Source organism: Sarcophilus harrisii, chromosome 2 (assembly GCF_902635505.1).
Source record: "Sarcophilus harrisii chromosome 2, mSarHar1.11, whole genome shotgun sequence".
Lineage (NCBI taxonomy): Eukaryota > Metazoa > Chordata > Mammalia > Dasyuromorphia > Dasyuridae > Sarcophilus > Sarcophilus harrisii.
Genome location: NC_045427.1, coordinates 422,096,335 through 422,119,382, shown reverse-complemented (window position 1 = coordinate 422,119,382; position 23,048 = coordinate 422,096,335). Strand labels below are relative to the sequence as shown.

Below are 23,048 nucleotides of genomic sequence, written 5' to 3'. Positions count from 1 at the left end.
AGCATCCCTCTGCCCTCGGGGCCGCACTTCCCGGTTTGTACTGCGGCCCCGTTGCATGCTGGATCCTGTAGTGTGCTGAGATCCGTGGCGAGGAGCGCAGGCGCAGTAGGGAGCGCCGGAGACCCCGGAAGCGCTGCTGAGGCGGCTGCGGGGCTATGCCGGTGGCGCCGAGAGCACCTGTGCCCCATGCCCCGGTGCCCTCTCTACTCGCTCTACCTCCTGTGCGCGCTGCTCCCCCTGCACCACAATGCTCCCGAGCCCGAGGGCCCCGCGCCCGATACGGCCCACTACAGGTGAGCTGGGGCCGGGGCTGGGGAGGAGGCGGAACGGGACCTCCCTCTTCCCCTCCCCCTCCTGAGTCCCGGGTTCCCGACTCAGTCCCTGGGGGCCGGAGTTGAAGATTTGGGCACTTTCCCGGCGTTGAGGTCCCAAGCGTGGGCAGTGGGGTGCAAAAATCAGGCTGCAGTTTTCCCGCCTGATTCTCTCCCCTCCCCCCCCATTTCTCCCCTCCCCACCTGATCTCGATTTCATATCTTCCTGTCCTGACGCCCCCCGAGTACTTGCTTCCCAATCCTTCCTTTTATTTCTTGCCTCCCCCTCCCTGTTCTCTCGCCGCTCCGCCCTTTCTCCCGTGTTTCTTGCCCCGACCCCTACCCGTTGTGTGAACTCTTTTTCTCCTCCCCGCCTCCTCATCCCTTTCCCCTTCTTTCTTGCCCGGGCTTTCTGGTGCCAGGGAGCGAGTCAAGTCGATGTTCTATCACGCCTACAACAACTACCTGGAGAACGCCTTCCCCTACGACGAGCTACGGCCGCTCACCTGCGACGGGCAGGACACCTGGGGAAGGTAGGGCCGAAAGGCAAGGGTTAAGCGGGCTGCTGACCTGGCTGGATAGCAGGAGATAAGCTTGAGTCCCTCTGATCTGAAGGACCGAGTCCGGAAGAGTTCTTGGCTAGCGGAGCGGAGCTATTTGGGGCGGGGATTCAAAACAGGACTGGCTATTCTAAGCCCAGCACTGAGTCACTCAATGTCCGAACTGGTAGAGCAGTTAGAAAATAAACCTTTTACTCTCATTGTAGGGGGAATGGGGAGGGATGGGGAAGCTGAGGCTCCCAGAAGAGAGCAAAACAATTTCAGTGACAAATTGGAGTCCTAAATGACCCAGGGAGGCACAATCTATGATAAAGTGATGCTCTTCGAGGTCATGTTAGGGCTAATATAATAGAATATTTGTTTTGTAGGCAAGAAATCTGAGTTTCATGTAAAATCGGTATCCATGCTGTGATCTTGATCCAGTCACTGAATTTCTTTTGAACTTCAATTTCCACATCTGTTTTGTCATTTTTTAAAACTTCTCTCTCTATCTCACTGAATGGTTTAGAATATTTAGAATACACATTAAAGTGTTTTAGAAACGTGATTCAGATTTAAAAGTGGTTAGTCAATAGAACCAAATACCAAAGTTTATGGGATATACAGTCAGCCTTTCTACTTGCAGTCAAGGAAAGCAGTGATGAGTGTCTGAGAAGGACTTGAGATATGAGAATGATTGGTGAGATTTGCATGGGGAAAGAATGAGGAAGAAAGGAAAGATGAAGGAGTGAAGGTGATATAATAGTAATTTTGTGAGCAGAGCTAAGAATGAACTTCTACTGTTGTGGGGTGGGCTGACAGGAGGCACAACAGTAAGTGCTGTGAAGATTGATTCTGGCCTGAGATATATTGGACAAATTACAGAGGAATCAGTTGCCAGAATTGATTTAGGAGACAGTATGTGTTTATGAAAATCTCCTGTCTTTTCTGATATTTGTTTTGCTTTCCATTGACTCTTTTCTCTTTTTGGCCTGTTCTATTTATCTTTAACACCCTGTGCTCAGCATTCATTCCAGGCACCTCTATTTTCTTAGGATTTGAATCACAACTGTAGAATTACTTTCAGAAAGCAGATTTTGTGAGAGGGTAGGCTTTAAATCTGCACAGATGGGGACTGAGTTAGAGTAGCTGAAGCCCAGAGAGACTCCCTACATTTTTTTAAGGATCCTCAATAAACAATGGAAATGCTTCATTTCTCAAATTTATAGGAAACTTAACCAAAATTCATAAAAATAGGAACCATTCTCCAATTGCAATTCTCCAGTATGGTCAAAGGATATGAATAAGCGTTTTCAGAAGAAGATATCAAGTAGTCATTTGGAAAAAAAAAATGCTCTAAATCACTAATAATTGGAAAAATGAATATTAAAATCATTCCGGAAATACCATCTAACACCTATCAGATTGGCTGACATGACAGGAAGAGAAAATGACCGATGCTGGAGAGGATATGGAAAAATAGGTACACTAATGCATTGTTGGAGTTGTGAACTGGTCCAGCCATTTTGTAGAATAATTTGGAACTTCCCTTTTGACCCAACAGTACTACTACTAGGTTTATACCCCAAAGAGATCAAAGGAAAAGGATCAAAGGAAAAGGATTGAATGTACAAAAACATTTATAGTAACTTTTTTTTGGTGGCAAGAATTGGAAATTGAGAGGGTGTCCATCAGTCAGGATTTACTTGAACAAGTTGTGGTATATGATCATGAATGAATACTATCATATTATAAGAAATGACATAGAGGATAGTTTCAGAAAAACATGGGAAGACATATGAAGTGGATGAGGGAAATCAGAAGAACATTAAATATAGTAAGAGCAATATTGTGATGATAATTAACTGTGAAATAAACTTATGTACTCTGATCAATACAATGAATGTTGTGGATACAACAGTTCCAAAGGACTCATGTTGAAAAATGCTACGCACCTCTGCAGATAGAATTGATGGATGCTGCAAATTGAAATTTTTTACTCTACTTGGTTATTATTTATAACATTGCTAATATGAAAATATGTTTTATATTACTTCATGTGGATAATAAGTATCATATTGCTGCTTTCTCAATGTGCAAAGGACAGATTAGAGGGAGGGAGAAACTTTGGAACTCAAAAAAAAAAGAATATTAAAAAATAAATAAAAATTAGAAAAAGAAATAATGGGGTTTTTGTTCTCTTGTAGTTTTTCTCTGACACTGATAGATGCCCTGGACACATTGTTGGTAAGTGTCTTTTTTGTCTTTCTTATTTCCTTTCTCATGTTGCTCTTTGTTGAGTTTATTTCATTTATAAAACAATTCACCCCTGCATATTTTTCTTCTGCTTATTTAGAATCGATAATATCAAATTACTCAACTGAAGAGGCTGTGAATTAGTCCCATTTGATTGGCTTCTTAAGAGAGTGTTTGTGATCTTGGCAATTCTTTGGGGTATTGATCTGTCCCAGGACTGGGCATGAGAGCAGACTAGAAGGCCTGCCAGGTTCAGATTGTGTTAGTCCAAGGAAGTGCTGTGGGTTCTGAAGAAAATACAGAAAACATGTGATACTCTGGGTACTTATAGTTTTGAAAGAGAGATAAGATTTATCTTCCCATCTCATCCCCCAATCAGGAAAGTTAAACTGTGAGATAGAGAATAGCCCAATGAACGCTACACTGTTGGTGCTAAGATTCAGATTTCCCTCTGCGTTGAAGTAACCAAGACAACCCAGGGAGGTATGGATCTTTAACTAGGCCTTAAAGGATAAAGAGGATTTATTGGGTTTGTTTTTGTTTTTTTCCTGTGGCAATTGGGATTAAGTGACTTGCCCAGCGGCACACTGCTAAGAAGTGTTAAGTGTCTGAGATCAGATTTGAACTCTGACATCCTTGGTCATCCTGACTTCAGGGCTGATGCTCCATCCACTGCTCCACCTAGCTGCCCATAAGGAGGATTTATGTTGGCAAATTAGAGTGATAGTTTTCCTGGCAGGAGGACTAGCTTGAAGTATTATTGTAATAAGGATACTAAGAGTTGGTCTGGCTAAAGTGGAGGATTTTATGTGGGAGAGTAATGAGTGATCAGGCAGAAAGATAAGACCTGTGTTATGGAGAGCCCTGAAACCCATCACAATAAGTAACTACTTATTTTATTTTAAATATTTTAAAATCTCAATTTTAAAATGTCAAATTTGGAGAAGACTTATTTGGTTGGTGAGTACCTGGACATAACCTCTGTCTGTGAGGCACCCTGGGTGAAGATAGGCAGAAATTGGGCTGAGACTTTCCTGCCTATTTTCTGATCTCCCTGTCTAACTGCTGATGCTGGAAGCAGGAAGGGTGACTGTTCAGTGAGCTGAATAAAAGTGTTAGGGACAGGAACTGGGAAAGATTTCCTTTTCCTGACTCTCAGGTATTTTCTTTACATAGCTTATCATTTGACACTGAGAACTTTTTTCCTATTAATTAAATAGACAGCAACCTTAGCATATTTATAAAGGGAAAAAGAAGCAGCCTAAGACTAAGATCCTGAGCTAGGTCCATGAAGGAAGTGCCAGGGCAGGGCTCATAAATCTTGCATTTTGTTTCTTTGGTTCCCTATCCCTCCCTGCCCCCAGTGGCCTCACCTCTCCTGGGATTTCCTGCCTTTGTTCTCTTAGATTTTGGGAAATGTCACTGAATTCCAGAGGGTTGTTGATGTGCTCCAGGAAAGTGTGGATTTTGATATCGATGTCAATGCCTCTGTGTTTGAAACCAACATTCGAGGTGAGTGCTGCCCCAGAGATTTCAGGGACCCAGAGCCTTTGGAAAAGGGCCTGTGTCTTATACCAGGCAAGTAGAGAGGAGAGGGAGGGAATTGACTTCAGAAACACAAGTAATTTCAAGGAGTCACCACCAGACCCAGTGTCTGAGAGCAGCCCCTCATTGTGGAAAAGGTTTAGGGAAGGGAATGATGTCCATTCAGACATCAAACCGTTTAAAAAGACCATTGGCTTTCATTCTCAGATTTCTCTTACTCTTTCTACCCATGTAGTATTGAATAAGCCTTTAACTTTTTTCAGATTCAGTTTCCCCATTTGTTTAAAAAAAATGAAGGGGTTGGGCTAAATGATCTTCTCCACCTCTAGATTTATAGTCTCAAGTATCTTCTTGATTTTCCATGAATGAGTAATTGAGTTTCTTGATGCCAGCACTAACTCTGTTTATCCTTCAGTGGTAGGAGGCCTCTTGTCGGCTCATCTCTTATCTAAGAAGGCTGGAATAGAGGTGGAGGCAGGATGGCCTTGTTCTGGACCTCTCCTCAGGATGGCTGAGGAAGCAGCTCGGAAGCTTCTTCCAGGTATAAATAGGCTTTGTCCATTTTCAAGGGAGAGCGTGGGTCACTTGTGTCTGATATCATTCTCCTTAGACAGTGGGTCTAAATGTAAGTTGATTTCTCATAAAATTCTCTTCTCTTCTTCTATTCTCTTCTTCAGGCTCAGACAGAAAATATAGGGTGGGAGAAGAGTCTCAATTACTTTAGAGACTTGCTGTTACTTTGCTGAAATTGGTTTAGGTTTAATAAGCTGACTTCGTCATTGTTGGTAGGGAAAGAATAGTGCTTAAGAAGGGCCTAATAGTTATAAGTCTCTTACCTTGAGTAAGTGACTCTTTACTCCCTACCTTCCAACTCTGCTACCCAGATATAATTGAAGTATTACACAGGCAAATACCTGCCTATTGGAAGAAAGCCATGTTTGTACTGGGCTAAGACTTACTAACTATATGTTGGTCTCTCCATCCTTACTGACAATAGGAATGTAATCAGCAATCCAACTCTGTGGGTATTGAAGTTTTCTAACTGTGTGTAAACATGGACCACTCTTCCTTCTAATGTCCCTAGCATATACACATTGTGCAGGTATTTCTTTATTCTCTTGACTCTGGAAAGAGTAAAGCTGAGGTCCTTGTAACACTGATAACATATTCAGGCAGCTTCCTTTTCAGGGATATATCCTGTGTAATTCACTATGCTGAGAGTTCTGCCTGGCTGTTTCTTTGTTTTAAAACAGTTCACAACTCTCCAAACATTTTCAGTGTTACCTTTCTCCATAACACTCTCCTGGGCCCAATGGACAGTGAGATTCTCTAAGCTTCTTGTCTTTAGGACATTTGAGAAAGTACAGATTCCTCTGACTGGAAGAAGAAATCCCCATGAAAGCATTATACCTGATAGCTACAAACAGGCAATCTAGTTCCTGTCCTTGGATTAACATACTAGGTTTAGGGTCCCTCCCCCCCCTTTTTTTTTTCCAGGAACTTCATTAATAGTTCAGGGTTTAGCCTCAGCTTCCAGTGTCCTGAATGGAAGATCCATCAGCTTTGAATGCTCTGAGATGTGGGATTTGCTTGAACATGACTCCTAACCCCTTGCCTGACTTCCCATTTTCTGTGATTCAGCTTTTCAGACTCCTACAGGGATGCCATATGGAACAGTGAATTTGATGCATGGTGTGAATCCTGGAGAAACTCCTGTGACCTGTACTGCTGGGATAGGGACCTTCATTGTAGAATTTGCCACCTTGAGCAGCCTGACTGGTGACCCTATCTTTGAGGATGTAGCTAGAAGGGCCCTGAAGGGCTTATGGAAAAGCCGCTCAGATATTGGACTGGTGAGTAGGAGGATATTCTTCCTGTTTGACTCAGATCTGACACATCGGGATGGCCTTTGTGGCAAAGGGCTTTGAGCCAAGAAATGAAGCCAGGCCAAGGAAAACCTAGAGAGGTAGAATGTAGAATAGCACTTGAGTCGTTATCCGGTCATTTTTCTGGAGTTCTTAGGACTCTTAAAATAGACAATCATCAAATTAAAATGGGCATGGGTAGCTGGGATCAGGAAGTGCAGTTTCAAGAGTAGAAAGGGGCCTCTAATCTTTTCATCTTGAGTTTTCAAATTTCCAGAGCATTTGGCTATTCTTTCTAGAAATGTTTCTAATATTATTATAATGGATCTCCTATCCAAACCAATAACAGACTCTGTGGATATGATGGGAAGAAAGTTTCCCTATATGCCCACATTGTAAATATCTTCCTGGTGGGAGTGAGAAGCTGTGCAGATATTATGGGAGGTGGCAAGGGAGACTTGGTTGTGGGCTTTTGGTTTATACCTGCTTCTTCCTCACAGGTAGGCAACCATATCGATGTGGTGACAGGCAAGTGGGTAGCTCAGGATGCTGGCATAGGCGCTGGTGTAGATTCCTACTTCGAGTACCTGGTAAAGGGAGCTATCCTGCTTCAGGACAAAGAACTGATGTCCATGTTCTTGGGTAAGAAAGATTCCATCTCTCTGCATGTGAGTAGAGTGTCTGTACTTAGGAGCTCCAGCCTTTGGTTCTAGAAAGCCAAATTAGCTGCCAGTAATTCATTTCGACCCTCAGGCCTACATGAGGGCTGGGACCTAATTTTTTTAATGACAAAATTCTCCTACATTGATATCTTATCATAGAATAAAAGGAGTCTTTTGGCCTTTACACTGAACATGTGGCATTTCCCAGATGTAGAAACCAGAGCTTCAAAGCTGATGACTGATTGACTAATACTTTTTGAGTTGTTTTTGTTAGAAAGAGAAGACATGACTGTTGTCTCTTTGTTGAATAGGGTTGTTGGTTTTTCTTTCCCCATAGCTTCTGCTCTCTTTCATATTTGGTGGGAACTTGGGAAACTGAATTCTCCTGAGAATCCTCCTCAACTCTTCTGGAGGCAATTGGTGGTCCTAATTTGGATTGCTGCAGAGATTTTTGTGAGGCAAAAGTCTCTTCTTAGATCGGAAGCCAATTTGTCAGACTTTTCTTTGTCAAACTAGAAAAGTTGCCCAGCTTTCTTTTATGATTATACTTCAGTAACATGATTTCATTGATGTTGGTACTCCTTACTCCAACACATATTGGTACTAATGAAGAAGTAGAAATCATGTGAACAATTTTTCCAAGCTTCTGTAATGTTAGGAGTACAGATAAAGGAGATAATCACTGGGAATACTACTAGTGTTTTTTTCAAGGGGTTTTCAAACCCCTCTAAAAATAGTCTCTGAATCAAAAGGGATCTTAGAAGTCATCCTTTCCTCCCCCTACCCAGTACAGCGTCCCCTCACATTCATGGCATTGGATCAGGTAGCCTGTGCCATTATTGGACAGTTCTCATTGTTAGGAAATCTGCTTCCCTATTACTTTCTCCCCTCTGGGCCAAGCAGAATGAGTTTGATCTCCTTTTCCACATCATGAAACTTAGAATTGCAGGGAGGAAAAAGGACCAGGGTAAGCCAGTTGTGGGCCAGGTTGAGAGACAAGTGAAGAAATCCTTGACAGGGCCTGGAGAGGCTTTACCTAGGGATCCATATTGTAGAAGAAGCAGAGAATGGGCTCCTTGACTTCTTTACCCTTGGCCTACATGACAGCACTTGGAAAGGAAGTTGAATAGGACATGCCAGACTTGGTGATGAGTGAAATGAAAACTTGATCATTTTACCTCTTTACTTAACTGAATTTTGAACCATTACAACTCCATCTCAGCTTTGCCAGCTCCTTATTGGACTATATTAATGCACTGATCCTCATTCAGTGATGAGGGCTGTCTTCCTATCCTTGACATGACTAACCCCATCTCCACTACAGAGTATAATAAAGCCATTCGGAATTACACCCGTTTTGATGACTGGTACCTATGGGTGCAGATGTACAAAGGGACTGTTTCCATGCCAGTATTTCAGTCTCTGGAAGCCTATTGGCCAGGTTTACAGGTAAGAATGCTTATCTTTCCATCCTTGGAAGCCTGTTGGCTAGGCTTGAAGGTGGGAATGATCAGGGTTATAGTTTTACTGTGAAAATAAAAATGTGAAGTGATTTTTTTTTTTAAAGTAAGTTTTTATTGATGTCTTTTTTTTTATACCTTAGTTTCCCCTGGAATCCTTTCCTCTACCCCATCCAGAAAACCATTCCATAGAATAAATTTTTTTTTTTATTAAAACCTTTTATTTTCAAATATTTTTCTAAAGACAAAGAAAAAGAAGAGGAAAAAATTAGCATAATTGATTAATATATCAAAAAAGTCTGAAAATATGTGCAATGGACATTACTTGTGGACCTCCTGCCTCCTCCAAAGGATGGGCAGGAATTGTCTTCTCACATCTCTTGAGTCTTTATCATTTGACAACATCACTTTTGGTTTTCCTGTTGTATGCGGTTGTTTTTTATGTTTACATTAGTATAGTCACTGTGTATAATATTTTCTAGACTCTGTTTACTTCATTCTGTCTCAGTTCATGTAAGATTTTTCCATCCTTCTCTGAATTCATCGCATCCAAAAGTTATTTTCAATGTACTATTTGAATCAGCTAGGTTGCTTTTGTATTTGGGGTAGCTTGAGATGAAGAAGATGCAAGAGTCATAGATTTTAAGCATAATTTCCCTTCACACTTCTGTCAGTTCTATCAAACTGGCCTGCATTCTGTCCTGGAAGAAAGATGACAATTCTGTCCCTGGGCCTTTGAATTGGTTGGCTCCCATGTCTGAAATGCAAACCTTTTGCCTCTTAGGATTTCTGGTTCCCTCAAAGTTTGACTGAAATACCACCTGAGACCATTTCCAGTCTCCAGCTTTCAATACCTTCTCTGTCCTCTCAAAATAAATTTGTCTTTATTTTATGTGTATTATATATGTATGTATTCAAATACATATATACATACACGTATGCATGTATATGCATATACACACACATATACATGCACACACATACACAAACACATAGGCATATATACAATGCATATATGTATGTAGAGACAGACATGAATATATGTATGTGGTGCACATATGCACATGTATATATTTAGACACAAATATGTGCACATTTATATGTGTTTGTGTATATATAGAGAGACAGAGACACGTGGATATATATATATATATCATGTGTATTTGTGTGTTTATATAAATACATATAAATATGTCTCCTTTTGTCTCTCTCTATATGTGTGTATATAAACACATACACATCTCCCAATAAAATGTAAGCTCTCTGATGATAAAGCAGCTCAGTTTTTGTCTTTGGATGCCCTCTTCTCTCTCTCTTCTCCAGTACAATACTTGCTATTGGTAAGCCCTGAAAACAAGTCTTTGTTGACTGATGAATTGGTTCAGAGCTGAAAGGAACCTTACAGAACATTTGGGGTCATTCCTTCATTTTCTCAATTTTAACCCTTATTTACCTGCTTCTTCATTTTCCTAGTCGATCTTTAAGGTAAGAAGGCTAGAGCTTTTTCGTCATTGGGAGTTCCTAGGTAGTTCCCCCACTAAAGATTTTCTACTTCCACATAATGCATATTAAGAATCTTTTTGAGCAAGGAGAAAATGTAGTGGCTTTCTCCTTGTAGTGTGGAATTTCTATCAAGTCTGCTGGAATAGAAGGCAAGAAAGGAAAAGGAACTAAATAAACATGAAAGGACCCTCTTCTGGTGTCTGTAAGGTCCATCTGTTTTATTTACTGCAGCATTTAGTCTAATACCTGGCACATAGTATGTATTTAATAAGTGCTTGTTAACTGATTAACTTATGACATATAGATGGTACTGAGGATAAAAGAGCTTACATTTATATAGCATTGTAGGTCACAAAGCACTTTCCTCATAACAGCTCTATGTAGCAGGTGGAACAGTTATCATCCTCATTTCTTTTCTTTTATTTATTTATTTTTAATAGCCTTTTATTTACAGGTTATTTGTATGGGTAACTTTACAGCATTGACAATTGCCAAACCTCTTCTTCCAGTTTTTCCCCTTCTTCCCCTCATCCCTCCCCCAGATGGCAGGATGACCAGGAGATGTTAAATATATTAAAATATAAATTAGATACACAATAAGTATACATATCATCCTCATTTCACAGATGAACAAACTGAAGTCCTAAGCTAAGATGATTTGTTGAAGGTTTCACAACTAGTGATAGTATCATAGGGAAGTGGAGAGAGTGCTGAACTGGGATCTGAGAAGATTGAGCAAATCACTTCACTTTTCTTAGCATCAATTCCTTCCTTACTTGTAAAATGACAGAATTAGACTGGATAGTCTCTAAATTCCTTTGTAGGGCAGCTAGGTGGTGCAGTAGATAGAGCACCAGCCCTGAAGTCAGGAGGACCCGAGTTCAAATCTGGCCTCAGCCACTTCCTGGCATATAACCCTGGGCAATATATATGGCATATAACCCAATTGTCTCAGCAAAAAAAAAAATTTAAAAAGGAAAAAAAAAATAAATCTAAATTCTTTTGTAGCTCTTTATCTAGGATCCTGTGAATCCTGAAATAATGTCTTAATAGCTGTGTGACTCTTAATAAATTACTAAACCTTTCTGAACCTGTTTCCTCAAGATGAATAATATACCTACCTCATAGGGTTGTCAATACCAAATGAGATAATGTCTGTAAGACAGTCTAAGCCTTAAAGCATTTAGCTGTTTTTTTTTTTTCCCATTAAATGTTAGCTGTTATTATTATTTATTTTTCCATTGCATCATCAACCTCTGACTTCCTTTACCTAATTCTCGGGGGTTTGGCTATGGTGGTTGTTAGTAAGTTAGACAAACTGTGTCAGAGATCATATGACTGAGTAGCTTCTCTCTCTCTCTGCAGAGCCTCATTGGGGACATTGACAATGCCATGAGAACATTCCTCAATTACTATACTGTGTGGAAGCAGTTTGGAGGGCTGCCAGAATTCTATAACATTCCCCAAGGCTATACTGTAGAAAAAAGGGAAGGATACCCGCTTCGGCCTGGTGAGTGGAAGCATCAGGCTGAGTTCTAGGCTGCACTCCTAGGCTTTCCCAATATCATATTATTCAATCAGAACCCAAAATAGGATTGGGGAGTTGAGATGACTGTGGAAGATGCTATGGAGATCAGTGGAGATGGTGGGAAGAGCAGAGCTTCCAGCTCCTCCTCTCCAGGGGTAAGGCTCTTACCTCTTACCTCTTCCTCCCCGTGGATTCCAGAAATTTATAATCAGTTTTCAGCTGGGTGAAGACTCTCCAAAAAAAAGGGGAGCACAGAGTTACAGGCAACTCTGGACTTATGATATTTAATGGACATGAGAATCAGCTCAGGAATAGGTTAAAATTTTTCTAAGAGTGTAGTTAGCCTAAACTGACACTTTTTTTGCCTTTTCAATTAAGAGGTTTTCCAATATTTCTTCTATGAGGACAATTGTTTTTAAAAGATAATCAGGAGAGAGGGAACTTACATACTTTCACAGACAACTACCCTTCAAGTTAACTGTCTGAAGGGAGATAACTAAGCTCCCTGACTAGAAATGCACGCTTTACAAGATGGATTGCAATTAATTAACTGGAAGAGGACACTAATATGGGAGCAGAGAATGATGCTTTCTCTCTGGCTTTTAATTTCCCTTATGTACAATGAAGATGTTTTATTTAGTCATATCCAAGGACCCTTTCAGCCTTAATTCTCTGTGATTCTGTGGCATGCATAGATTCTCACAAACCCTTTATGTTCAGGCAAAGTGTCAATGAAGTGGAGGACCTGGAATTTTGAACATCTTCACAATCATATAACCAGGAAACTTGGAGATCATTGAGTCTAACCCTCTATTTTTAGAGATGAGAAAACTGAGACTCACAGAGGTTGTGACTTGCTTAAAATCTCACAGTGAGTCAATAGAAAAGGCAGAACCAAAAGCCAAGTCTCTTGGCTCCTCGCCCAGTGTCCTTTCCTACTGCCCTGAGATCAGCAATGGCTTCCTTGCTCCCCAACTATGAACAATGGAGAGCTAGTTGGAGAGGGAGGGAAGGATGAAGAAGGGAAGAATTTAGGTCAAATAAGAGCTTCTATCTCCCAGGGCTTTATTTCTTTCTAATGGAAAAGGAATGGGAAAAGGACAGGAAGAGAGGGACGGGTACCTTGTGTACAGCTTACAAACTCAGTAAATTAGAAATTTGGTTTGGAATTTTTGTCTCTCATCCTTGTGTTCATTTCTCCTTGACTGGTCAGCTTTAGGGATGTTTTTCATCCTGTTCCATCCTTGTGATGGATCAGAAAACATGGCAGGAGATATTCTTACTTCTGTGCCCAGTAGGATACCCTTGACCAGGTGGACAGGGTATGTAATGGGAAGATTTGACCAGTGGCCTTGCATCCACTCAGGCCTATCCCAACCCCTATCCCTTTGTGAGAAGTTCTCTGCTTTGGGTTTTGCAGAACTGATTGAGAGTGCAATGTACCTCTATCAAGCTACAAGGGACCCCACTCTCTTGGAACTTGGAAGAGATGCTGTGGAGTCCATTGAGAAAATCAGCAAGGTAGACTGCGGATTTGCAACAGTAAGTATTTCTAATGATTCAGAGGTCTGGGCCAGTGCTCCTTCTAGCTGCTACTGGACTATGGAGGAGCCTTGTCACTCACTATCTGAAAAGCACCTGTTCTCTGTGAGCACTTGGGTTCTTTACCTTTTATTAGTGAAGGAGCCAAGAGAAGTAGTATATGAAGCTCTCTGTATGCCTGGAATGAGCTCCCTTCTTTTTTCTGCCTCTTGGAATCTCCTGTTTCCTTCAAAACTTGGCTTAAATGACACCTTGCTGATCCCTCTCAGATAACAGTTCTTTCTTCCCTTCCTCTCCCACATCTTCATTTTTGTTGTTTTAATCAATGTGTCTGACTCTTTGTGACTCCCATTTGAAGTGTTCTTGGCAAAGATACTGGAGTGGTTTGCCATTTCCTTTTCCAGCTTATTTTTCAGATGAGGAAACTGAGGCAGACCAGATTAAGTGACTTGCCCAGTTCCATTACCTTGTATATATTTTGCATATACTTCTACATATGTGCTGATTCCTCCCCCCAAAATATAAACTTCTTGTGAGCAGGAATTGTTTCATTTTGGTTGTTGTAAGCCAAACACCTGGCACGGTCCCTGGCATATAGTAGGTTAGTAGATACTTTTGATCAAAATGCTTGTTAAAGTTTCTGGATTCTAGTTCCAGCTTTGCTATTTACTGACTGGTCAGTCTTGTGCAAGTCATTCAGTATTTTTAAGTTATTTATATATTTTAAGTCATTTATAAAGTCTTTCTTGTTTCTCTCTCTCCCCCCCCCCCCCCCCCCCCCCCCCCCTTCCCGAATGTTTGTTATATGGATCAAATGAGATTGTATACATAAAGGTCTTTGTAATCTTTTAAGTGCCAGTATGAATGGGAGCTTCTCCACCCTTTCCCTAAACCCAAAGACTTGGTGGCCCTAGATCATATAACATTGTGAATAATTTGGAAGGCAGCCCAGCCTTTTGTAATCCTCAGTCCTTGTATTCATAACATGGGACTGTTTGTCTTGTACCTTGTCAGTGGAGGGTGGACTGAACCCATGGATGGGTTTGAAAAATTTATATCCTCTCCTCTGTAGCATTTTATTTCATTTATTTGCTATTTGATGTATAGTAGATGCCTGGAATATTTTATTCAGTCTTCCTTGATAGAATCTTTTCCTTTTAAAAGTCATGCAGCCTGATCTGTTCAAGAGGGTGGATCAGTGAGTCCCTGGAGGATCCTTATAGTGTAATAGCTGAGGATGAGAACAGCCTGTTCCTGCTGTCTCTCTCTCCTGACCCAGGCATCACTTCTTAGGACTTAGAGTAGCATGTCCTTCTTTCCACTAAAAACAAAGGCATGCAAGTCAGTATTTAATAGAACTTTTGAACCAGATACAACTTTAGGGAATCACCTAGTCCAGTGGTTCTTAGCCAGGGGTTCGTGAACTTACTTTGTTAATATATTGATCATTCTTTCTATCTAATTAATTTCCTCTGTAATCCTTTCTGTTGTTTGATGCATTTGACATCTTGTGAAGGGGTACTCAGGCTTTGCCTCAGGCTGCACCACACAAAAAGATCAGGAACCCTTGGTTTAGGCCAGCCTTTTACTCAACTGGAAACTGAGGCCTCAAGAGGAGAAATGGCATGCCCATAGTCAGAAAGAAAGTCACTCCCAGCATCAAGATTAGATGTGAGTCTTCTAGCTCCCAAGCTACTCTACCTAGGCATGGTTAGTTTCGTGAAAGGGTCTCTGAAAGGGGGGGAATAAGAGTATTTTTGATTCAAGTCTGAAAATTCTTTCTAGGAATGATTCCCCTAACTTGGAAGGTGACTTTGAAGGGAGATAACTTTTTGACTAGTTGGGGATAGTTCTTTGGCTCTCTGCTGTCAACAGAGTCAGTTTCAGACTAGCTACTACCTGTATTTCCTTCCCCCCTCCCCCCCACAATACTATTTTAATTTTTCCAATTACATATGAAACTAGTTTTCAAAATTCCTTTTTGTAAGATTTTGAATTCTAGAATTTTTTTTCCTCTGCCTCCCTTACCTCCTCTGTCCCCAAGACAGCTAGCAATCTCATATAGGTCATACATGTATAGTCATTCTAAATATATTTCCTTATTAGTGAAGGAATATTAATGTGAAATAAATATTAAAACAAATAGGGAAAACCACAAGAAAGAAAAAACAAAAACAAAAGATGAAAATAGTATACTTCAATCTTCATTCAGTCTATATGGTTCTCTCTTTGGTTGCAATTGGCACTTTCCTTCAGTTGTCTTGGAGTTGATCATCACTTGCTATTTCTATGTATAATATTCTCCTGGTTTTGCTCGCTTCATTCAGCATCGGTCAGCTATGTCTTTTCAGGTGGTTTTGAAACCAGCATTTCTTATAGAACAATAGTTATTCCATTACATTCATATATCGGGACTTACTTAGCCATTCCCCAATTGATGGATATCTACTCACAAAAAGAGTAAAAATACTATATTATGATCTACCCCCAGTTCCCAAGTCCTCTCTTTGGGTGTAGATGGCTCTCATCATCACAAGATCATTGGAACTGGCCTGAATCATTTCATTGTTGAAAAGAGCCACGTCTATCAGAAATGATCATCATATAACAATGATCTGCTGGTTCTGCTTATTTCACTTAGCATCAGTTCATGTAAGTCTCTCCAGTCCTCTATGAAATCATCCTGTTGATCGTTTCTTATAGAACAATAATATTCCAGAACATTCATACACAACAACTTATTCAGCCAATCTCCAATTGATGGGCATTCACTGTTTCCAGTTTCTTGCCACTACAAAAAGGGCTGCCACAAACGTTTTTGCACATGTGGGTCCCTTTCCCTCTAAAAACTAAAGGAGGGAAAGGGACTTGTATGTGTAAAAACGTTTGTGGCAGCCCTTTTTATAGTGGCAAGAAACTGGAAACTGAGTGGATGCCCATCAATTGGAGAATGGCTGAATAAGTTGTGGTGCATGAATGCTATGAATATTAAGAAATGACCAGCAGGATGATTTCAGAGAGGCTTGGAGAGACCTACATGAACTGGTGCTAAGTGAAATGAGCAGAACCAGGAGATCATTATACACAGCAACAAGAAGACTATATGATGATCAATTCGATGGACGTGGCTTTCTTCAACAATGAGATGATTGAGACCAGTTCCACTTGTGCAGTGATGAAGAGAACTGTCTACACCTAGAGAGAACCATGGAAACAGAAGGTGGAATACAACACAGCGTTCTCACTTTCTCTGTTATTTGCAGCATTTTTTTTCCCTTAGTTTTTCTTTTTCTTCCTTCTTGATCTGATTTTTTTGCTCAACCAGATAACTGTATAAATATATATATACACATATTGGATCTAACATGTATTTCAACATCTTTAACATGTATTGGACTACCTGCCAGATAGGGGGAGGGGTGGAGGGAAGAAGGGGAAATTTTGCAACAAAAAGTTATGCAAGGGTCAATGTTGGAAAAATTACCATGCTTTTGCTCTGTAAATAAAAAGCTTTAAATAAACAAACAAACAAATGAATGAATGAATAAAAATCTCTTTGGGATATAAGCCTAGTAGAGACACTGCTGGATCAAAGGGTATGCACAGTTTGATAACCCTTTGGGCATAGTTCCAAATTGCTCTCCAGAATGGTTGGATCCATTCACAATTCCATCAACAATGTATTAGTGTCCTAGTTTTCCTGCATCCCCTCTGACATCTGTCATTATCTTTTCTTGTCATCTTAGCCAATCAGAGGGGTGTGTACCTTAGAGTCCCAATTTGCATTTCTCTGATTAGTAGTGATTTAGAACCCCTAAAAACGAAGCTTTTATCAGAAACATAGGCTATAAAAATTTTTTTTCCTGGCTTTCTGTTTTCCTCTAATCTTGGCTGCATTGGTTTTGTTTGTGCAAAATCTTTTTAATTTAATGTAATCAAAATTATCTGCTTTGCATTTCCTAATGTTCTCTATTTCTTGTTTAGTCATAAATTCCTCTCTTCTCCAAATATCTGACAGGTAAACTATTACTTGCTTGCTTTAATTTATTTATAGTATCACTCTTTATGACTAAGTCATGAACCCATTTCAACCTTATTTTGAAAACCTTTAGTTCTTGATGATATCATACCATGCCCTATGCAATTCATTTTATTTTTCAACTAACAAGTATTTCCTCACTCCATCCCCAATTTACAAGAAAAAAGAAACATAAAAACTTTGTAACAAAATTCATAGTCAACCAAAATTAATTCCCACATTGGCTCTGTCCAGAAATACAAATCTCATTTTTCATCTTGAATCTATTGCAAAAATGTTTGTGGCAGCCCTTTTTATAGTGGCAAGAAACTGGAAACTGAGTGGCTGCCCATCAGTTGGAGAATGACTGAATAAGTTGTGGTGTATGAATGTTCTGGAATATTATTGTTCTATAAGAAACGATCAACAGGATGATTTCATAGAGGGCTGGAGAGACTTACATGAGCTGATGTTAAGTGAAATGAGCAGAACCAGCAGATCATTGTTATATGATGATCAGTTCTGATAGATGTGGCTCTTTTCAACAATGAAATGATTCAGATCTTGTTTCTCTCAGGAGGTAGGTGACATGCTTCATCATCAATTCTTTGGAATCATGGTTAGTCATTCAATACATTGATCAGAATTCTTAAGTCTTTCAGAGTTGTTTGCCTTTGTAGTGCTGTTATTGTATAAATTATTCTCTTGGTCCTGGTCACTTGATTCTATATCAGTTTATTCAAGTCTCTTAGGTATCCCTTTTGTGATTTCTTATGGTACAGTAATATTCCATGAGAGTACAAATTATGGCATATGAATGTAATGGCACACTAATATGCCATTACATTCATATGCTATAATTTGTATTCTCATTCCCCAATTTATGGGCACTCCCTTAGTATCCAGTATTTGCCACTACAAAATATTTTTGCACATATATATATATATATATATATATATATGTAAGTTATTTTCCTCTTCTATTTCTTTAGAGTGTAGGCTTAGGAGAGGTATTATTGGGCATTAGTGACTTTGGAGGAATAGTTCCAAATTGTTTTCCATTATGCTCTGCCAACAGCCATGCAATCTATTCTTAGTCTGTTTCATAGCCAAACTGGTTCATCATCTATCCTCTAAGTATACTCTATTGCCTTTTTTTAAAATAAAAAATAATTGAATTTTATGTTATATGAATCTTGCTCTCTTTGCAGTACAATAATATATATTTTTTAAAGCTTTTTATTTTCGAAACATATGCACTGATAATTTTTCAACACTGACCCTTGCATAGCCTTGTACTCAAAATTTTCCCCTCCTTTCCCCTACCCTCTCCCCTAGATAGCAAGCAATCCAATATATGTTATACATGTTAAAATTCTATTGCCTTTTTTCATGTCTCCTTTCTTCAAGTTTCCATTCAAGGAGAAGAGGCAAGGAAGTAGAGAATTTTGAACTCAATTTAAGCAACAACAACAAATGTTAAGATTTATTTTTATGAATTGAGAAAAATAAAATATTATTTTTTAAAAAATTAAATTACACCCAAACTTCAAATTCACATACCACCTTTCTCTATGAAATGTTTTTTGATTTCCTTTCCATTCATAATGACTTGCTCCTAGTTTTTTTTTTTTTTTTTTTTTTAATATAGCACTTTGTCTAGATCTCTCCTGTTCAGAGTATTCATTGCTTTTTATTATGGGTATTCAAGCATAATCTTATCTAGATTGTAAGCCCATGAGAGTAAGGACCATGGCTTATTCATCTTTGTAGTCCCCTTATGATGGCTCAATAGGAGTGTTCAGCAAAGTAGGAGCTTAATGTTTGTTGAACATGCACTGTTGTTGGGGATCCAAACTATATAATATTTGCTCTGAGCTTAAATTCTAAAAATCACAAATATAAATATGTCAAAGATGTTGAGATTGTCATCCGACTTCTACTTGGTTGAGATAAACTTGTGAGATTCTAGGATTCTGGATAATCCAGATCCCAACAAACCCAAATAAGGAAGAGAAGGAATAGACAATCTGGTTAGTGATTGCAGGATTGAACACCCGTTTCTGACCACAGCTTTGTTCTAAAGTTTCATAAAGATCACATATATTTTTAGAAAGCTATTTTCTGCCAGTATTTGCATATATTACATCCTTAACACCAAATTCACAGCTATCTCAGTTTGTCTTACAAATGGTGGTTTGTATTGCCCTTTGAGCCTACGGCAAGCCTGGGGATGTAATGAAAAGTTCTCTGGTGTTAACAGTGGAGAATGTTCCTTAAAACTGGCATTTTTCTGTGTTATGCTCCTGACTACATGCTCTGCTTCCGTATCTAGGAAGAAAGTTCAGTTCTGGGGCCTTCCCAGATCATATTGGTAGACTGATGCATTCTCTTGCCTCTGTCACTTACAAGTAGGTGACTTTACCTCTGCACCACAATTCCCCAGTCTATCAAATGAAATTCTGGCTCCAGATGGTCCTAATGTGTCATAGTGAGGAATCCTTGTGCTGCCTTAATTATCTTTTAATGTCAGCTCTAGAAGGGATTTTAGATGTCATGCTCTTTCACTTGGCAGATGAAGAAATTGGGGCCTAGAAAGGAGACATGACCTACTCAGCATCATTCAGTCCACAAACATTTGAGAGTCTGCTTCCTCCAGCAAGCTCCTGTGCTGGTGCTATGGAGTAGGAAAATTGATTTAGCAAACCTTTAGCAAGTATTTGGGATTGGGGGCCTATTTACAAAGCCCTGCCTTCGAGAACCTCACAATAGAGTAAGCACAGGAAGCAGGAGAAAAAACATACACAGACATCACATTCTGATTTGTGATTATGTTATCAGAGTGGTTTTAACAAGGAACTATGGATATCCAGATGAATGCTTCGGTCTGGCCTGTTCATGCAGGAGGTGATGTTTGATCTAGGACTTGGGAAAGGATTTTGGACAAATGCATAAAGGAATGTACTCCAGGCCTAGAGACCAGTGAGTTAATAACAGAGTTGTGATCAGAAATGAAGATTCCTAGTTCTTGGAACAATTCTTTTATTTGCTATGCAAAGCATGTTTTCTCTCTCCTCTCCCTCTCTTCTCCCCCCTCTCTCACTCTTGCTCTCTCTGTCTCTCACTCTATGTCTCTCTTTTTTCTTGGTGTCTGTCTCTCTCTGTGCTTCCCTCTGTCTCTCTGCTTTTTTCTCTCTCTGTCTCTTTTTTTCTCTCTTTTCTGTTTCTCTGTCATTTTCCTAGCTATTTTCCAGCATCTTACTGGAATTAAGTTTGATTCTTCATTTAAATGCTAACCAATTAGATTGTCTTATAGGTAACCTACCCTATTGGTTTTAGAATATGGAAGAGCCTTGGTATACTTAAGACATTCTATCTCTTCCTTTCCTTTCTCTCAATCACTGTAAGAAATAAGGAGGTATCTGTGTCAGTTCTCTTGAAGTCTTGTCCAGTTCAGTTTTGATGGCTGACCCATAGCCAAAAGGATAATAAATGTATAGATATCGGACATAGTAGCTCAGGCCTAGGTACTATTGCTTCAGTAGAGTCCTCCATTATCTGCTCTGCCCTCGCTGGGCTAGAGCTAGTTCTCTCCCTTGTACATTTCCCACCACTGACACTCATGCTGTTCCACATCCAGTCTTGGAGCAGACTAAAAGGATTTGAAAATTGGAAAGCTCTTTTCAGTTTGTCACAATCCCCCGGCAGTTAAGTCATGGGGACTTGGGACTTTGCTGTCCTTTGGAGGTACTCCAAGACAGAGCAGTAGAGGAACAAGTCTTATGAGTTTCCCAGCTTTTGCCAGAGTAAAAGAACAGTTCTTGGTTGTTCCAAATCCTTTCTGAGTCACATTTGTGAATAAAGCTAGAAATCCAGTGGGAATTGATTGCTAAAGGGAAAGCCCTTTTCTAATCCCAAACAGTTGAAGTGTATCTGACTCATTTGTGCCTGTAAACTCAACTAATTCAAGTAATTTGAAATAAAAAGCTGTTTCAGCAACAGAGTTTTGAATTGGATTTATTTTTCTACCTGTCACCTTTATTGATTTTCTCAGCTTGTGTCAACAGTTGAATGGAGTCCCTATTTTTAGTGATGTTCTGACTTCCTTTTTCTCTCCTGTTTTGTAGATAAAAGACCTTAGAGATCACAAATTGGATAACCGAATGGAATCTTTCTTCCTGGCTGAGACTGTCAAGTATCTATACCTACTGTTTGACCCTACCAATTTCATTCACAACAATGGCTCCACCTTTGATGCAGTAATTACACCCTATGGGGAATGTATCTTGGGAGCTGGAGGTTATGTCTTCAACACTGAAGCTCATCCCATTGACCCTGCAGCCTTGCACTGCTGTAGGAAACAGAAGGAAGAACAATGGGAAGTAGAAGACTTAATGAGGGAATTTTACTCCCTTAAACGAAACCGAAAATCCACATTAAGAAAAACTACTGCTGGCCTTGGCCATTGGGAAATCCCAGCAAAAGGGAAAGATGCCTCAGCTTCGGAAAACCAAATAGAGATGAATGGTAAAAAGGGCTCCAAGCGTAGTGTTCCACTCCTCAGGTGTCCCAGCCAGCCTTTTACCTCCAAATTGGCGTTGCTTGGACAGGTTTTCTTAGACTCCCCATGACCACATAAAGATTTATTTTGAAGTTGAACTCTAATAAATGTGTTTGGTTTTGCCTCTGCTGTTTTTTCCCTCAAGAACCCAATGCAGAACCTTTTTGATCCTCTGATACAGGGTTGTCACTTTGAGGATGGGGAAGGTGAAGTCCAGGGGGTCTGGGGGAGGGAGGGATTCATTCAAGGTCAGATAATGACTTAAGAGCTGGGATAGGGGCTGCAACTTTAGAGACCCCCTGGCAACACTGAGACCTGGGGAAAGGAAAGTGTCTTGCCCAGGGTCATGCAGCAGCGAGTTAAAGGTACAGCTGGGATCAGAATTTGCATGTCCCAACTCCCACAGCCTGCAGGTTCTTGTTACACAAACTCCATTCAGATTCCAGATTTGGATGTTGGAATCTTGGTAGAAATTGTATTGGCAGAGAATTGAAAAATCTCCAGGCATGAACCCAAATTATTTTGGTACACATCATATGTGGTTGCTATTTTTCTTGGTTTTAGAATTGTTTTTAATCAAAGATTAAACTTTTAGAAGGCCCAGGCTACCAGAGTAGCTCAATTATTGGGGTTTAGGAATTAGATCCCAGTTAAGAGAAGCTTATGAGAAAGTATGAAAGGTTATGGGAGGTCAGTAAATTAGGGCTGAAATTTGGCTGTTTCCCTCTAACTTGGAAATCTGAAAAATTTCATAACTTGTCTGTGGGGAGAAAAGATGAGGGGAATGTTGCAAGTAATTTGGAAGAGAAAGGTCACTAAATATCAAGGAAGAGAGTGATGGGGCTTTGTGGAGTTTGGAGAGAAAATGTTGCACATAGATGAGTATGTCTTTTGGGGTCAATAACTTAATGTTCTCTGCATGGAATTCCATCCTTCTGGACCTCCACTTCAAAATCCTGTCCATCCTTAAAATCGCAGTTCAACTGCCAACCACCTTTTGGAAATTTTCCCCATTTAATCTTCGACACTTTCTTCTTCTCTCTTCTTAGCCCATAAAGATAACTGTACCTCTATAATGAACATAGCATAACTTATTCTAGCTGCTTATGAATGTTTCATAGACTTATACTAAATTGTATGTAAGCCTCCAGAGCGTTAGAGACTGCCATGTTTATTCACGTGTAGCTTCATCAGCCACCTAACCTGAAAGCTTACTGTCTCCTAGGTCAATCAATCAAGAGACATAAATTGTCTACTC

The 23,048-nt window shown here is 39.9% G+C and overlaps 2 protein-coding genes across 3 annotated transcripts in view; one reads left to right on the top strand and one right to left on the bottom strand.

Annotated features, from left to right (window-relative positions):
• Positions 1 to 1,051, bottom strand: part of PROCR (protein C receptor) — a 31,033-nt gene extending 29,982 nt beyond the window's left edge. The window contains exon 1 of one of the 2 annotated variants that reach the window (XM_023507006.2): positions 818 to 1,051. The gene's annotated coding sequence lies outside the window, so the exon portion shown is untranslated. The remainder of the gene's footprint in view (positions 1 to 817) is intronic. The other variant, XM_023507011.2, reaches the window with a different exon arrangement.
• Positions 88 to 21,914, top strand: LOC100930044 (ER degradation-enhancing alpha-mannosidase-like protein 2). The gene is made up of 11 exons (XM_003756932.3): positions 88 to 293; positions 734 to 844; positions 3,058 to 3,097; positions 4,513 to 4,618; positions 5,067 to 5,192; positions 6,293 to 6,504; positions 7,017 to 7,158; positions 8,503 to 8,627; positions 11,507 to 11,651; positions 13,090 to 13,211; positions 21,357 to 21,914. The coding sequence occupies exons 1-11, from the start codon at positions 187 to 189 to the stop codon at positions 21,858 to 21,860; spliced, it is 1,740 nt and encodes a 579-aa protein (XP_003756980.1). The 5' UTR covers positions 88 to 186; the 3' UTR covers positions 21,861 to 21,914.
• The last annotated feature ends 1,134 nt before the right edge of the window (positions 21,915 to 23,048 follow it).

Coding starts and splice junctions, on each gene's coding strand:
- LOC100930044 (XM_003756932.3), top strand. CDS start 187: ATGCCCCGGTGCCCTCTCTACTCGCTCTACCTCCTGTGCGCGCTGCTC. Junction 7,159..8,502: donor ACTGATGTCCATGTTCTTGG/GTAAGAAAGATT, acceptor TCTCCACTACAG/AGTATAATAAAGCCATTCGG. Junction 8,628..11,506: donor CCTATTGGCCAGGTTTACAG/GTAAGAATGCTT, acceptor CTCTCTCTGCAG/AGCCTCATTGGGGACATTGA.